The sequence below is a fragment of the Pseudochaenichthys georgianus genome, chromosome 5 (assembly GCF_902827115.2).
Source record: "Pseudochaenichthys georgianus chromosome 5, fPseGeo1.2, whole genome shotgun sequence".
NCBI classification, from domain to species: domain Eukaryota; kingdom Metazoa; phylum Chordata; class Actinopteri; order Perciformes; family Channichthyidae; genus Pseudochaenichthys; species Pseudochaenichthys georgianus.
This window is the reverse complement of record NC_047507.1, coordinates 16,540,190-16,557,627: the sequence shown is the minus strand read 5'-3', so window position 1 is coordinate 16,557,627 and position 17,438 is coordinate 16,540,190. Positions and strand designations below refer to the sequence as shown.

General features: G+C 39.5%; 1 protein-coding gene across 2 annotated transcripts in view; it reads right to left on the bottom strand.

The window, feature by feature from the left end:
- Positions 1-4,567: 4,567 nt before the first annotated feature.
- The window catches only part of LOC117446179 (fibrous sheath CABYR-binding protein-like), a 19,558-nt gene continuing 6,687 nt past the window's right edge, over positions 4,568-17,438 (bottom strand). The window contains exons 2-5 of one of the 2 annotated variants that reach the window (XR_011643220.1): positions 13,620-16,496; positions 13,393-13,502; positions 13,002-13,261; positions 4,568-4,705 (exon numbers count right to left, since the gene is read on the bottom strand). Coding sequence is in view for 1 of the 2 variants with exons in the window: in XM_071203116.1 (XP_071059217.1) it covers positions 13,399-13,502; positions 13,620-16,496 (2,981 nt within the window). In the remaining variant the exon portion in view is untranslated. Of the gene's footprint in view, positions 4,706-11,974; positions 13,262-13,392; positions 13,503-13,619; positions 16,497-17,438 lie in introns of those variants that run through there. The other variant, XM_071203116.1, reaches the window with a different exon arrangement.

Sequence of the window (17,438 nt, the reverse complement as noted above, 5' to 3'; positions counted from 1 at the left end):
GCTAAGAGCCGGCGCAGCTCCGGTGTGAACTGGAAAACCCGGCGCTTTTCAGGCTCTAGCTCCGAGCCGGAGCTGAAAAGGCGCTGGTGTGAAAGGGGCAATACTGTCGCCCTTTAGTCCCTCTCTCTTGTCTTTCTCTCCTTTCTCTTCTTTTCTTAGAGCCTGACTTTGTTGGTCGTTGAAACATGGTACAACACACGTATGTAGGCTAAGTACTAGCATCCCTCCTCACATGCTTTCACTCTCTGCAAGTGCCTGTGTAAATAGAAGGGGGTGTACAGAGGCTTTGGGTAATTCACTTTTGGAAGAAAATAAGTTAAATTAATCGTACATTTTGTGAGTAATTTATCAATATAACGTTCTATTAATGTTAATTATTGAGGATTGATGAAAGGTTACTTACATTTTTTTTCTTAATGTTCTGAACATTTTGGGGCCCCTGTCAGTCACGGGCCCTTAGAATCGTCCTAACTTTTCACCCCCTTACGGCGCCCCTGGGTATTGCAATATGTTAAGGGCTGGAGCGGCGTTCCGGTGCTCTCTGTCAGCACTCCTTTCCGACGAGACATATACCACGTGAAGACACGTTACGCTCGTGTTGTGTTCAAGAAGCTTGTTTAATTATTTTTGCGGTCTAGATTTCTTCTTCTTTTTTGAAGTGAGAAGTTGTCCGTCACTCGGACTGACTCTTCGGTTCTCCACAAATTACACAAGTCACCCAAATCAGCGTTAAAAAAGCGAGAGGCGCCGAAAAATCCCCTATTAATGTATTGATTATAGCTCCGGGTCCGTATAGGTTGGCGTCTGGGTCCGGATCCGGACCGCGGTCCGCCTGTTGCCGACCCCTGACATAGGTGATATTATTGTGGCACATCAGTAAAGCCTTACATATAAGGTGGCACACGTAATTTAATGAATTTTAACTGAACAATAACTGAATGAGTTTGTCTCACTCTTAGACCAGCAGGGGTACCAAATCTATGCAGACTGCTGCAATAAGTACATTAATTAACTGTCTCATCGATGTTTGTCTGAATGAATATGATACTATTAACAATCATATTATTCCTATCAGCTGTCAATCACTGTTAATAAATAATAATAACAATAATAATAGATTTAATTTGTTAGCGTTTTTACAGGTGCTCAAAGACGCTTTACAGATATAGTGAAGAACTGTTATGATTCACATATTCATTTATTATTGAATAAACTATATTTTTTTGGAGGAGTTAATGATGAATGTTCATCAAGATGCTTGCTCACCCTCCTTCAAATTTGAAAAACAAGTAATGATATCATTATTGATATACAGTTAAAACCTTGACTTTACATCAGAAAGAACAAACCTTAAAGAAGTGACTAACTGCATCAGTTAGGGTTAAAAAACGTGTATTCAGCTAAAACATCACTGCAGTTATTATCCAGTGGAAAGTCCTTACCTACTGGCCTAGTTAAATCAAAGTGGTTACTTTCTGTTGGCTGGGCAGTGTAGTTTTATAACTTTTTCAGGACTTAAAACAGTTTTTTGGGGGCAGACCCCCTCAAAGAAAAAAATATACGCATACAAGGTCATCATCTTAACAGTTTGTTATTCTCATCGAGTCATCCGTGAGCAGAGCATCAAGTTGACATGTCTATTACAGCTGAATGCGGCGATTACTATTTTGTTCAGCAAAACGCCTCACAAAGTTATTAAGATCAACAGCTGTAGTGCGTTTTGATTCAATGCTGAGTGCAGCCAAACTTGACATTCTCTTCTCTGTCATTGTAGACCGCAACTACCTCATTCCTTCAGTGCTTGGGTCCGAAAGGCTTCTCATTTTGCGCCGTCCCGTTCAAGTGAATTCGCCACCAATCATATTTCCACTCTCGCGCCAGGACCGGGGGAGGGGTTACATGACGTGCATCTTGTGCTGCATTCACCTGCACTCGGACATTAGAGACTTTCTCTCATAAATGTCCGATGAGCCACAACATTTCTTTCAAAACAAAGATGCCAACTGGGGTGGCAAGGCTATTGTTTAGGGTGGCAGTTGCCACCCCATGCCACCCCGGTAGATCCGCCCCTGCTACCAGTCAATTTTAGAATACAATTTAAAATGTTACTGTTTGCATACAAAGCCCTAAACGGTTTAGCCCCACCGTACCTGGCAGATCTTTTAAAACCATACACACCCACACGGTCACTGAGGTCTGCTGACAGACTCCTTCTGGTCGTCCCTAAATCGAGGTTAAAGCAGCGAGGACATGAGCCTTTGCTGTTGCAGCTCCAAAATTATGGAACGAATTGTCCCTCCAGGTTAGACTTGCTCCAACTCTGCCTGTTTTTAAATTTCGTTTAAAACCCATTTCTTTCCCCTTGCATTTACAGACCGACACTTGTGCTGTTAAATTTGGGGTTTTATCTTACTCGTGTTTTGTATTGTTTTTACGTCATGTATGAGAATTTTTCAGTCTGTGGCTTCTGATCTGGTTTAATTGTCTCGTGTTTTACATTTGTTTCATGTCCTGTCTGTTTTTGTATGTATTTATGCTATGTTTTTATACAGTTGTTGATGTACAGCACTTTGTTCAACTCTGTTGTTTTTAAATGTGCTATAGAAATAAAGTGGATTGGATTGGATTGGATTCCTTCAAATATGTCTTGTGAAAATATTCAGAAACCTGACTTCAACTCAAAGTTATATTATCCTTTAAATAAAGTGGATATGTTCCTTTGGTACACTACTAAATCCCCTCCTTTTTATAAAATGACAAAAGGAATCACTGTCCAATAAAAACAAGGTGTTTGTACTAAAACAGAACAGAGCTTTGTGGATGAACATTATTTAGCTAACTTTGCTACTCATATGAGCAGAGTTAGATAAATAAGCTTGTTCTAACTCATATTCCAAGATTCTTTGAATCTTGAATCTTAAATATTAGCTTTTAATAAACAGTTATTTAAAAAAAACCTTCAGTCTGTTTTCAGCACGACTTATTTGTATAAAAGAACTTAAAGGTGGGGTAGGTAAATTTCAGAAACCGGCTCGAGATACACTTTTTGTCAACCTGATCTCACCAAAATGCGTGACTCCACCACGACTCCTTAACACCGCATTGCGTGGTGGAGTCACGCATTCTGCTACATTTACGAGAGGGGTCTGCCTGCAGACCTCCACTCTCAGGACAGTTCCGGTGCAGACCTCCACTCTCAGGACACCTCCACTGTCAGTACAGGAAGTGCACGTTAAGAATTCCAAAATAAAATCACCACTATCAGTACAGTGCCACTTTCCAAACAGGAATGCACGCAAATACAAAATAAAATCGGATCGTGACACTTATTATATACATATGCAGGGGTTACATTGGGCCGGGGCTGTCCGGGGCTAAGCACCGGCACATAGGAAAATGCTCTGACGTCATGCCCCTCGCATATTTTTAACAATGTATGCAGCATGCCTATATTATATGTTAACACACAAAATATATACATATTAAAACTTTTCTTTCTATATGTTTAAGGTTCTTAATAATTCGAAAAATCAATAAAACACTCTTTCTAGCTGTAGGGAACATAAATAAGATGACGCACTTTTCAAATTTTTCGCGGGTTTCCCCTTTCTTTATTTTCTTCAAATCTACTTGGCTGATCGGCGACCACACTGTCTCTTCCGTCAGTCACACAGACAGCCAGCAGAGTGGCAGGTGAATCCGGGAAAAAGTGTGGAGAAAAATAGGTAATACGCTGACAGGTTTCTTAACATGAATTCGTCTGATATTCGGGTTTTACGTTCGACTACCATTAAGTTAAATAACTTTTTTTGTTTGACTAACTTTTGATCAAATCAAGCATTTCTTAAACTAAGAGAAAGACACCAGCCAATGGTCGATATTGTTGACTTTATTTTAGAATAGCAGATCTCTGCGACCAGCTATAGTTTGTCGGCTTTGTCAGTGAACGTGTGTCTCTGCTCCGATCGTGAGCTTTACACCGCAGCACCTCCCGCGGGACTCTGCTGCGGTTCTTCCGTGCAGAGCGCCCGTTTCCTAAACCATGCTATGCAGGGGCGGTTCTTTTGGAGTAACCCTCCAAAAAAAAGGTTACAATATTATGATTTATTGGAATTAAATCAAATCAGAGACCCGGATGTAAAGTGGAGATTAAACTGTTCATTACCTTATAAAAGCAAATACTGTTTATGTTTTTTAATTAAATTGTCACTTAAATTTACCAAAACAAATACCAATTATTGTATTTTATGTTTATTTTTACAAAATTACTATATACTTTCTTTGTCAATTTAACCTGCTTTTATTGTACCCCTCTCATGAAACAACTGGCCCCAGCCTGATGCTATGTATGTGTGTGCATAACGCTGAGATATGCATATATTTATTTCCTTTCTCTTTGAAAGTTTCAGAGTTTAAAGTGAGGCATGATGCAGAAATGAGTGAAGCAAAAAGGAGGAAAGTTACAGACTTCTTAAAAAGGTATCAAGACATCACTGCTACTTAGCGTGTCAAAGCCATTTGTATCTTATTTATTCACCATAAGTTCCTTAATTATCCTACATTTAAATGCAGAGTTGAGCAGAACAAGGCAGGTGATGGGCGAGCAGGGCAGCTTGGAAAAGAGAGAGGATCAGAGCAGCATAAAGAAGGGAAGGGAGTGGAGGAACTTGAGGAGAGGAGAGCAGGCTGAGGAGAGCAGAGCAGCCTGAGGAGGACAGAGGAGCAGAGCAGGGAAGCAGTGTATGAAAGGCTGACAACTTGCCTGACTGCTGGAATCAAAGTAAATTGGAATATTTTACACAGAAATATACATTTCTAATAGTTGGAAATTAAAAAAATGGGATGGAAATCATGCAGGGAAGCGGGATCCCTTGGGGCAATGAGAACAGGGAAACAGAGGTGCTCATTCTCTACTGAATGGCAGAACTGTAGGGTAGGCCCATATGGCAACAGCAATGAGAAGCAAATGAAATCTTTGAGAAAGAAAATAAATGAACATAGTGTCTCACAGAGTTACAAATTAGCACAGGACATAGTAAAAAGACAAAATGAAGAAGCTTTCAAATCAAGCTTTCTAAAAACTCAAAAAGACATTTTGGCTTCCACCCATAATGTCTTTAGAACGGCATACTACATTGCAAAAAAATAACCGGCCATACTCAGTGAAGAGGAATCCCTCTTTCAAAAGGTCAATGTTCTTGATACAAAGACATGGCCAAGCCCTCTACCATTAATGTATGGTGGTGAGTGTGAAATAAGAGAGCTATACACTCTTTTGAAAATCGGATTCTCTGGTGTTAAGCAAAGTTATAGGGACTTTAAGGAGAATGCCAGTGTGCCGATGCACATGTCCCTTCTAAAGCTTAAGAATGCAGTGGAAACCATTGCTGTGAGCAGTGCAGAGTGTGAGAGGGGTTTCTCAGAAATGAATGCAGTTGTAATATCAATGCGCTCACAACTGAAAACTCAAAATGTCTCTGCTCTAATGTTCATTCAAATGGTTGGACCTCCTCTTATCTCTTGGGACCCCACAAAATATGTGAGGAAGTGGGTAGCTACCAGAAGGTCTGCAGACCATTTAGCCTGTAGACAAAGATGCACGACTACACAGGCTTCCCCTATCAGCCCATCTGGGATTTGATGAAGTAGCTGGTCGTACATACAGTAATGTTGTTGAACTGCTTATATTGATGTGGACTTTCATTCCTCAATCAATTCAGATAATATGTCTCTGTACTCATATAGTTGTTTTTTAATGTTCTTGAGTAAGTGTGCAGGGAAATGTTGACTTAAAATGGCAATTTGAAGGTCTGTAATTTGTGAAAAATGTTTGTGTATATATTAAAGGTGGGAGGTAAGTTTGAGAAACCGGCTCAAGATCGCTAGAATTTGAAAATACACAACCAGAGAAAATCTGCCACTTCCTTATAGAGCCCCTCCTCCAACACACAGGAACGCGCAGATGACCAATGAGGGCACGAGATAAGTTTGTGCCCCGATGGAAGGCTGACAGGCAGGTAGGTCATCCAATCCGTTTAGCCTGGTTGTACTTTTTACAGTATTACAGCTTCTACAGATGACATTTTTTAATGGATTTTTTGTCAAGCACTTAAGATATTAATTGCTATCGGGATGTTAAGAACATTCCATGGAATATAACAAAAAGTGTATCTCGAGCCGGTTTCTGAAACTTACCTACCCCACCTTTAATAATTTCAAATGTAAATTCATTCCAGTTAAATAATACTAATAAAAAGACGGTCTATTTGACATACTTTCTATGTTTACTTTCTCGATTGGTGGCATGAAATAGTGCATCTGATACAGGAGCAGTTGCTTTAGGATTGGGCATCATATATTGCCCCCCCCCCCAAAAAAAACACAGCCCCCCCACATATCAAATCCCAATTTAACCCCTGTACATATGTATGTATATATATATATATATATATAATATATATATATATAGACACCTTGTATTGTAGTTACTATCAGTGAAGCCGCAGCGCCACTTTCCGAACAGGAAATGTACGCAAATACAAAATAAAATAAAATACAAAATAAAAATATATAAAAATAGGGACACCTTGTATTGTTTACTCTCAGTACAGCACCACTTTCCGAACAGGAAATGCACGCTAATACAACATAAAATAGCACTGACACTTATTATCTATATATATATATATCTATATAGATATATTTATTTATTTATTTATATATATAAATATGACATCTTGTATTTTAGTTACACTCGCTAGACAACAGTGGAAGGTTCGAGAAACAACCGTGTTTGCCGGGTGCACCGTGGCGGAGCTGGGGAGGTTCCAGCTGGGAACCTCCACCCCGCTGCGGGAGCCGTGGGACCCCTGGACGGTGCGTCTTGGTCACGCTTCATATCGGCCGCGCGGAGGCCCTCCGACAGTGGGTCGCGTTGGCCATTCGATCAGTGAGAGGAGAAAAATGCAACAAAAATGGTCAAAATCCGTTAATATATGGATGAGTGTGTGGGGGGGGGGGCTGGACACAGGCTGTGGGGGGCAATGTCCCCGGTAGAAACCGGGTGAAATAGCCAAAAAAATAATAAAACCGGGGAAAAGTGAAAAAAAGTGTCCGAAAATAGGCACTCGTGAGGAGGGCAGAGTCCCCTGTCAACTCCCGTTACATTCCTCCATGGTGTCATTTGAGCGAAAAACTTTTACGAGAACCAGGCTGGGGGGGTCAAAAGGACTTGACCAAGGCCGACCCAAAGTGCACGGTGGTCGGACTCATCACCTCCGTGATGAGTCTCCATTGTGATCTTCCATCAAACGAGTCCTTCGGTGGGCGGGAAAAAAACGCGTCAGAATCGTCATTTCCTGTACTGACAGTGGAGGTGTCCTGAGAGTGGAGGTCTGCACCGGAACTGTCCTGAGAGTGGAGGTCTGCAGGCAGGCTCCCATGCTGCAGGCAGGCTCCCATGACATTTACGTGTCGGTACCGCGCAAACAACCCAATGTAAAGTGAATGAGGCTCTTTTGTCGTGGTGCACACACGCATTTCTACAACGTCCCGCAGTGAGCTTTTATTCTATAAAACGTTTTTAAAATCTACTTTATAGCTTGTATTAACTCACGGGAGGCTTCTTTTATTTAATTTGTATTCATAATGATTTTTAATTTTTCGTCAGAATGTAAAAATTACATTAGTTACGAATTTTTGTTCTCAAAAAACAGTGCATTGTGTGTAATACAACTTTGATTTTTATTAAATTAGTTAGTTGTTAAGGAAGGCCAGAGCTTCAGCTGTGTCAAATAGATTGTTCCCTTTAGTTAACGTTATTTAAAAGATAATGATCATGTCCCCTTTATTGTATTACGAGCGTCCATTCCCATTGGATAACGGAGAATATTACACCCGGAAGTAAGTATATTCTCCTTACTGTCGATTGATTTTACAGTGATATCTGAACTACTCATCAACTCAAAAACACAAAATTATCCTTGTTAATTACACAACATTGATTGGTTTAAATTGTGTACAATGCTTTTGTATTTTTCCCCTTCGATTCGGAGAAACGAATATTTTTTCGGAGTTTTTGGATGGCAGAAGACACTACACTACCCAGAATCCTCAGCTATCGTTTGGGACTACACCATGTGCTTCGCTTGACAAACCCCGTGATCAGTCCTCAAGCTCTGTGATTGGATGTTGGAGTGGCAGTGCGCAAAGTTTACACAGAGCGTCAAAAAGCACCTTGAAATGGAATGAAACCCATCAATCAATCAATCAATCAATCAATCAATCAATCAATCAATCAATCAATCAATCAATCAATGTTTATTTATATAGCCCAATATCACACATGTTATATTTGTCTCAGTGGTTTTCACAGTGTGTACAGAATATCAGTATGACAATACGACACCCTCTGTCCTTAGACCCTCACATCGTACAAGGAAAAACGTCCGAAGAAAACCCACAGTTTAAAGGGAAAAATGGGAGAAACCTCAGGGAGAGCAACAGAGGAGGGATCCCTCTCCCAGGACGGACAGACGTCCAATAGATGCCGTGTGTAAATTGAAAAGATAATACATTTGCAACATAGGTTGCATCGTCGGCACACTATTCAAAACAGGAATCGAACGTGTCCTATCCCCCCCCTTAGGTCGCAGGGTCCTCCAACAGTGCAACACAATAAAACAGATACACAGAAAAAATAGTGAAATAGTGCAATAAGAGTCTATAAACAAGTGATTGGAATCTTTTATTTTTTTTATTTAACCTTTATTTAACAAGATAAAAGCCTTGAGATACAATCTCATTTTCAATGCTGACCTTGAAGGCCAAGAAGGCAGCAACGTTACACATAACACATAACACACACATATAAAAGAGAACATAACTAAGAAAAAAAAAGACAAAAAAGCAGTCACTACATTGTGAATATGATATTAGATAAATAATTTCTAAGTAGCAGCCAGATGAATGTTATGGATGTTGTTTCTAAGTTCAGGTGTTTAATAGTCTTATGGCCTGTGGGATGAAGCTGTCCCTGAGTCTGGTGGTTTTAGTCCGGATGCTGCGGTACCGCCTGCCAGACGGCAGCAGACAGAACAGTTTGTGGCTGGGGTGATGGGGGTCTTTTATAATCCTGAGGGCTTTCTTTAAGGTTAATGTGGTGTTTTTACTCCACTACATTTATTTTAGTTACTTTACAGATTCGGATTAATGATGTGAAATATAAACAACCCTTAAATCAGACTTTAGTAACACCTGAGTAAAATTCAGTGAAGGTGATCGTCAAGTGCCAACAATCAGGAGAGATATTTGATAGTTGGTGCTTGAGAAGACTAAACATTTATCTGCAGATCCGTATAAAGCATATTCATTACTCGTTATTCTCTAATCGTTCATTAAAGACTGTATATAATTGATATTTTGCACATCCCTTTCAAGATTTCAAAATGTTCTAAGGTTTATTGACATAATTATCATATACACAACTACGGTGTAGTTATGCAATGAATGCAAAACGTGGGTCACAGGTTCCTCAACAGTGCATTACAAGACATCTATCAATATGTGTGTACCTCCACCATTAAACTGTCATATTCTGCACATTTCTTATTCTATCTAACATCTTATAAGAGTATAATAAATATGTATAATATCGGTTAAAATAAGTGCTTCAACATAATTAACATTGCAGGAAAGTTGATTGTCAAGTTCCAAAACAAACCATGCAATATATTAGATGTTAAGTACTTTGTCAGGCTTAATATGTATCTGTAGATAGATACCCCCAAAGCTTTTTTCTTATTTAAAAGAAGACCTTAGCCTAAAGTATTCTTTAATGTTTAAATAAAGCCTTATTAGTTTGTCTGTTTTGCACATCCTCCTATCAGGCACTAAACTGTTTTATTGTAGATATTATTTACAGTATCTTCTTGATATTTTCTATTCTATATTTATATCATTGACCTTCTACTTTCCCACTATTTTGTATGTACTCTTAATATTTAAATGTTTTCATCAAATATAACACATTCAAAAGTGCTTTACAAAAATGAAAGACATTAAGAAAAAGGCATTTTAAACAGTCATTAAAAAGCAACACAATCTACCTGCATTGCATTACTCTAAACGTGTAATAACGTGCTTTAACCAGTAGGAGGTGCGGGTTAAAAATATGTCAAGTTTACAGTGTTAACAAAATAAAAATATACTGCTGTTTTTGGTTTAGTTTACGACGGATATATTTAGTTATTGTTTTGATATTTGTAACACAAAAGCGATGGAAAAAACCCACAGCAACACATAAAATATGGTCTTAACATGACCCAGAGGTCTAGTAGTTAATAAAAAACAATAATATCAAAACAGATTATTACTAATAACTTTATTGTGAAATTAAAACAGAACAGTAAAATAATAGTCTGATGCCCGATCTCTTTAGATAAACAAAGAACTACGATAGATGTGTAATATTTAATGCAGCCAAACCATTTATTACAATGCATTCATGTGATGACTTTCAAAGAGTAAAGCAAGCACAGCTGAATAAAGTATGATTTTATCTTTTACGAAACGTTTTTTTTCATATGGAATGCAGTTCGAGGTCAACCAATCACAGAGCTTGAGGACTGATCACGGGGTTTGTCAAGCTAAGCACATGGTGTAGTCCCAAACGATAGCTGAGGATTCTGGGTAGTGTAGTGTCTTCTGCCATCCAAAAAAATATTCGTTTCTCCAAATCGAAGGGGGGAAATACAAAAGCATTGTACACAATTTAAACCAATCAATGTTGTGTAATTAACAAGGATAATCTGGTGTGTTTGAGTTGATGAGTAGTTCAGATATCACTGTAAAATCAATCGACAGTAAGGAGAATATACTTACTTCCGGGTGTAAAATTCTCCGTTATCCAATGGGAATGGACGCTCGTAATACAATAAAGGGGACATGATCATTATCTTTTAAATAACGTTAACTAAAGGGAACAATCTATTTGACACAGCTGAAGCTCTGGCCTTCCTTAAAAACTAACTCATTTAATAAAAATCACAGTTGTATTACACACAATGCACTGTTTTTTGAACACAAAAATTAATGTAATTTTTACATTCTGACGAAAAATAAAAATATTATGAATACAAATTAAATAAAAGAAGCCTCCCATGAGTTACTACAAGCTATAAAGTAGATTTTAAAAACGTTTTATAGAATAAAAGCTCACTGCGGGACATTGTAGAAATGCGTGTGTGCACCACGACAAAAGAGCCTCATTCACTTTACATTGGGTTGTTTTCGTGGTGCAGACACGTAAATGTAGCAGATCTGGTGAGATCAGGTTGCTTTTTGTTATATTCCATGGAATGCTCTTAACGTCCCGGTAGCAATGAATATCTTAAGTGCTTTGACAACAAATCAATGAAAAAATGTCATCTGTGGAAGCCGTAATACTGTAAAAAGTACAATTGCCGCCCTGTCTGTCAGCCTTCCATCTCGTGCACGCACAAATGTATTTTGTGCCGTCATTGGGCGTGCATTGCAGCAGTACTTCAATGACTCGCCAGCAACAGGCGGCCACTTTCACCAGTCTGCTGACGTCATGTGCGCGTTCATTATGGAGGAGGTGCTCTGTAAGGAAGTCTGAGGGAAGGGGCCCTTATTATACATCCATGGAAGGGGCGGATTCTTTTCGGCTGTGTACTTTCAAATTTTAGTGCACTTGAGCCGGTTTCTGAAACTTACCTACCCCACCTTTAAGTAATGAACGTGGATGAACTTGTTTTATTTAATAATTGTTGCATGATGATCTAAAAAGAGACCAAGAGTATCAAAGGTACATCAAATTCAACCTAAATATTAAATACTTAAATTAGGTATTTTAGCACTGAAGAACAAAAGAGGACATTTCATTCAGATTTTCACAGAGAATCATGTTTGTAGGCAAAAATATAAAACAAATAATAATAATAATAATAATAATAATAATAATAATAATAATAGGGCTATTCTTGTCCATTCAAAAAATAGATTATTTGTATAATGTTCACATAGCAAATATGTTAGATTTTAAATATACATTTGACTTGTGATTTAAAGTGTTACCAGCCAATGCTTCAAGTTAAATGTGTCATGCTGTGATGGTAATCTTCTCAACATTATTCTATTCAAGTCTTTTGGATTTGTAAATCTGCATTTATTTCACACTATATTTTAAAATTAAGAGATTAAAAGTGGGGTGCAGTTTTAATACAGGACACTGTTTAAAGGTTTCATTTGGAACACCATGTACCCTTCACCATCCTAATTATATTTACTGTGTGCAGGACGAGCCAAGCACATATAGCTGGTGCTGCAGCATGCCAACGTGTGATAGATATCATGCTGCTTGACAGCACAGGGAAAGTGATAGGACCTTCTTGGCTCTTCAACAGCATGAAGTAGCATGTGGTGAATGTTATGTATGAGCCATAGGGCCAGTGGAAATGTACTTCTTGTATGTAAAGAACATTTTGTGATTAAAAACTGACTCTTTTTGATTGAATCACTTAACAACTAATATATTGACTATACCCACACTGACCTTTCTTTTAAAATTAATGTTCCACTATCTAAAAAGCTCAACAAGTAAAGTTACAAGTGCATTACAGTTTTCATCATCCATAAAAAGTTCAAAATAACAACTTGACCTCTCAACTCGTTACACATCACATGTTATCACATCTTAAGTAGCTAATAATCTACTAAAAACAGCCATTTAGTTAAAAAAAGGGCAATACACAGTTCGAAAGTATGATCCTTGTACTTGGCTTGAGTATTTCCATTTTGCTACAAAACTGTGGCAACATGTTGATGTTTTCTTCTCACTGCTTTAGTTAACACCTGAGCTGTAGTAACTAACAACAAATAGGAAAACACTGTATACAAATTAATGTTATTGGAGCCATTCTGCTGCCAAATGAATACAACCACCTTCATTATATCTTGCTGACATACTCCCACATCTTTACCTTTTAAGTCAAATATGAACAGGTCTTTGTCTGGTAGAGTATTATTGAAGTATATGTTTTTCAGTAGACAATCTTGATTCACTTCCACTTTTAGTTTCCATTTTATGGCGGATTTCTGGCTGTCCAAACCATGTATAAACTGGAAACTTTCCTGAGCCACGCAATCCAATGCAGAGAAACTTGTTCTGCTCAGTGCTTCAGTTACTCCATATTATCAAACAGCTTCTTTCATTTGTTAATATTCACTTTATTCCAGTGTCCTAAAAACAGGAGAAATAATTGTAAGTGCAAGTTTAAAGGTAGAGTTGTTGAACAAGCTATAACAAATGAATACCAATCATGTGTTATGCACTGACGCTAATTTAACATGGACACTGTCTGATGTACTCACCTGCATTCAGCGCAGTTTCTTGTATATAGTCATCCCAAGGAACCCAGAAATAATAATAGACATCAGTGTGAATAATGCTGCACTAAGCACTGCACCTCTGTTCAGAAGAACTAGGAGAAGAAAACTGTTGTTAGTGAAATCAACAATTTACTAAATGGCATGCAGAGATACAAAGAGACACGTTTATGTTCATTAACACATCAACTACCTCAGTGTTGGGGTCTTACCTACAGGTTTTTCTTCTATCAATATAGCTGCAGATTTAAAACTTTCCCTGTGTGCCTTCATGCTGCGGCCATTTATTGGGACTTCCTCACTTGGATATGTCTCCATGGTTTCATTATCAGATGGGGCCTTAACGACAATGATCTCTGCATCGCTGTCATCCGCTGTGTCCCCCTCCAGGTCTGTTTCAGGATCTGATTGGACAACTTCTTCTTCTGTGTTGTCCTCTGAAGTGTCCTCTTCTAGATCTTCCACAGTGACGATGAGGAGTGGCTCTTCTGGAGACAGTTCCTCGCTGGCAGGCTCAACAAGAACATCAACAGCAGGTGGCTGTTCTAGGGCTGGTTCTGTTTCCTCCACAGCAGGTTCCTCGTGATCTTCCTCTTCTGGGTCAAGTACAACATATTCCTCTTCTTCTGGAGCAGCAGGAAGAGAGTCTTCACTAGTAGCAGGGTCCTCTTCTGATTCTTCCTCTGGGCCTATTGGGTCAAGCACCCCTGCTGCTGCTTCTTCTTCTTCTTCTTCTTCTTCTTCTTCTTCTTCTTCTTCTTCTTCTTCTTCTTCTTCTTCTTCTTCTTCTTCTTCTTCTGTATAATCCTCTGGTGCTTCATCTTTTTCTTCTTCCAGTTCATGCTTATCTTTAGCAGGATCTAAAGCAACCTCTTCCTCTTCGGTCTCTAGATCTACAAGTTCCTCTTCCTCTTCGGTCTCAAGATCTACAAGTTCCTCTTCGGTCTCAAGATCTATAAGTTCCTCTTCCTCTTCGGTCTCAAGATCTACAAGTTCCTCTTCCTCTTCCTCTTCGGTCTCTAGATCTACAAGTTCCTCTTCCTCTTCGGTCTCTAGATCTACAAGTTCCTCTTCCTCTTCCTCTTCGGTCTCTAGATCTACAAGTTCCTCTTCCTCTTCGGTCTCAAGATCTACAAGTTCCTCTTCCTCTTCGGTCTCTAGATCTACAAGTTCCTCTTCTTCTTCCTCTTCGGTCTCTAGATCTACAAGTTCCTCTTCCTCTTCGGTCTCAAGATCTACAAGTTCCTCTTCCTCTTCCTCTTCGGTCTCTAGATCTACAAGTTCCTCTTCCTCTTCGGTCTCAAGATCTACAAGTTCCTCTTCCTCTTCCTCTTCGGTCTCTAGATCTACAAGTTCCTCTTCTTCTGTGTATTCCTCTGGAGCTGCTTCTTCTTCTGGGGAAACCTCTTCTTCTATTACCTCTTCTTCCAGCTCTGGTTCCTCTTCAGATGGATCCAAATAATCAACTGGATCTTCAGGGGCTGGCTCCTGTGGTCCTGTTTCCTCTTCAGCGAGTTCCTCTTCCTCTTCGGTCTCTAGATCAACAGGAAATAGAGCAACAGTTTCCTCTTCTTCCAATGCACTGGGAAGATCTTCTTCGTTGGTTGCAGGGTCATCATATTTTTCCTCCAGGGCAACTGCTGCTTCTTCTTCTAATGTATTGGGAAGTGTTTCTCCATTTGCATCCTCTTCAGCAGTGTCTTCAAGGACTACTGCTTCGTCTTCTTCTGTTTCTAAAGAAATGACAGAGACAGTTTCCTCTTCTTCACTGGGTCCCAGAGGAACAATAACAACATGGTCCTCTGGAGCGGACTCTTGTGCTACTGTGTCCTCTGCAGCAAGCTCCACTTGAGCTTCTTCTTCTGTTTCGAGCTCCACAGGAAGGAGAGCAACTGCTTCGTCTTCTTCTAATGTATTGGGAAGTGTTTCTTCGTTGGTAGCAGGGTCCACTTCAGCGATGTCTTCAGAGACTACTGGGTCAACTGCTTCGTCTTCTTCTGCATGTTCTTCTTCTGTTTCTAAAGAAATCACAGAGACAGTTTCCACTTGTTCACTGGGTTCCACGGGAGCCATGTCAACAGGTTCTTCTAGGGATGACTCTTGTGCTGCTGTGTCCTCTGCAGCAGGCTCCACTTCCTCTTCGGTCTCAGGCTCCACAGGAATGAGAGCAACTGCTTCATCTTCTCCTGACGTAGAAAGAGGTTCTTCATTTGTAACGGGGTCAACTTCTTCCAGGACTACTGGGGAAACAGATTCTTCCTCTTTTGCATGTTCCTCTGGAGCTTCGTTTTCTTCTGAAATGGCAGTTTCATCTTGTTCAGGCTCCTGTTCAGCGGACTCCACGTGAACAATAACAGGAGGTTCCTCCGGGGCTGACTCCTCTGCAGCAGGTTCCACTTGAACTGCCTCCTCTGTCTCCTTTGGCTCTGCAGGGACAAGGACAATAGAGTTGTCTTCTTCTGGTGTCACAGGAAGAGCAGCAGGTTCTTCTTCAGTATTGTCATCCTGGACTACAAGTACAGGTTCTTCTGCAGCAGCTTCTTCTTCTGCATTTTCCTCTGTAGCTTCAGGAATAATAGGGATTGGTGCTGCTGGAAGGGGATCCTCCAGATCATGCTGTTCAGGGGGTGCATCTTCCACAACAGCAACAGTTTCTTCTTCAACATTTTCCTCTGGAACTTCATCTTTTGAAGCTACGGAAGAAATGACCAGGATTGGTGCTTCTGGGGCTGGATCCTCAACATGTGCCGTTACATCAACAGCTGGGGCAACTTCTTCTGTGGTCTTTTTTGGAGATGCCTCTGCTAAGCCAGCTTCTCCAGGGACTGCTTTCTCCTCTGAAATTTCTTGTGGAGCTTTAGCCAAAGGCTCATGAGAGACCTGGTATTTTACAAATATTGCTTCTGGCTCTTTTTCAATAACTGGAATGTCTTCTTGAATGGGCGGAACCTCAGGAGCTGGAGTTGCTACCTTTACAGCAACTGGAATGACTTTCTTCACTGTTTTTCTCAACACTTTTACGTGAGTTCGTGCTTTAGTTTCCGGTGCTTGTTTCTCTGGTCCAGGTCCAGACTGACCATCTTTGGCAGCTGAAATATACGATAGAGACTCAGATACAGCTTTAGCTTCCCCCCTTGCATCAACAGCCTATGTTCTCTGATTATATCGAAAAAGCACCCTCATTAACCTTAAATATATTCTAAGGACTCAGCTTTACTGTATGGTATGCCAACTCAACCAGTATACCCCATATCGTCTCGTCCACCGTATGTTTTAGTTGATAACTTAATCATGGTTAATTTATGGACGTTTTTATACAAAAATTATTTTTATCATTTTAGATTTTTCCAAACTTACTTTTGTATTGCTCAAACCTGACAATTCTCTGAGCTCACTTTGATACCATACAGTAGTAGTTGGACATAATCAACCTGATCTCACCAGAATGCGTGACTTCACCACGACTTCTTAACACCACAATGCGTGGTGGAGTCACGAACTTTGTTACATTTACGTGTCGGCACCACGCAAACAACCCCAATGTAAAGTGAATGAGGCTCCTTTGTCATGGTGCACACACGCATTTCTACAACGTCCCGCAGTGAGCTTTTATTCTATAAAACGTTTTTTAAATCTACTTTATAGCTTGTAGTAACTCACGGGAGGCTTTTTTTATTTTATTTGTATTCATAATAATTTTTATTTTTCATCAGAATGTAAAAATTACATTAGTTACGAATTTGTGTTCTCAAAAAACAGTGCATTGTGTGTAATGCAACTGTGATTTTTATTAAATTAGTTAGTTTTTAAGGAAGGCCAGAGCTTCAGCTGTGTCAAATAGATTGTTCCCTTTAGTTAACGTTATTTAAAAGATAATGATCATGTCCCCTGTATTGTATTACGAGCGTCCATTCCCATTGGATAACGGAGAATTTTACACCCGGAAGTAAGTATTCTCCTTACTGTCGATTGATTTTACAGTGATATCTGCACTACTCATCGACTAAAAAACACCAGATTATCCTTGTTAA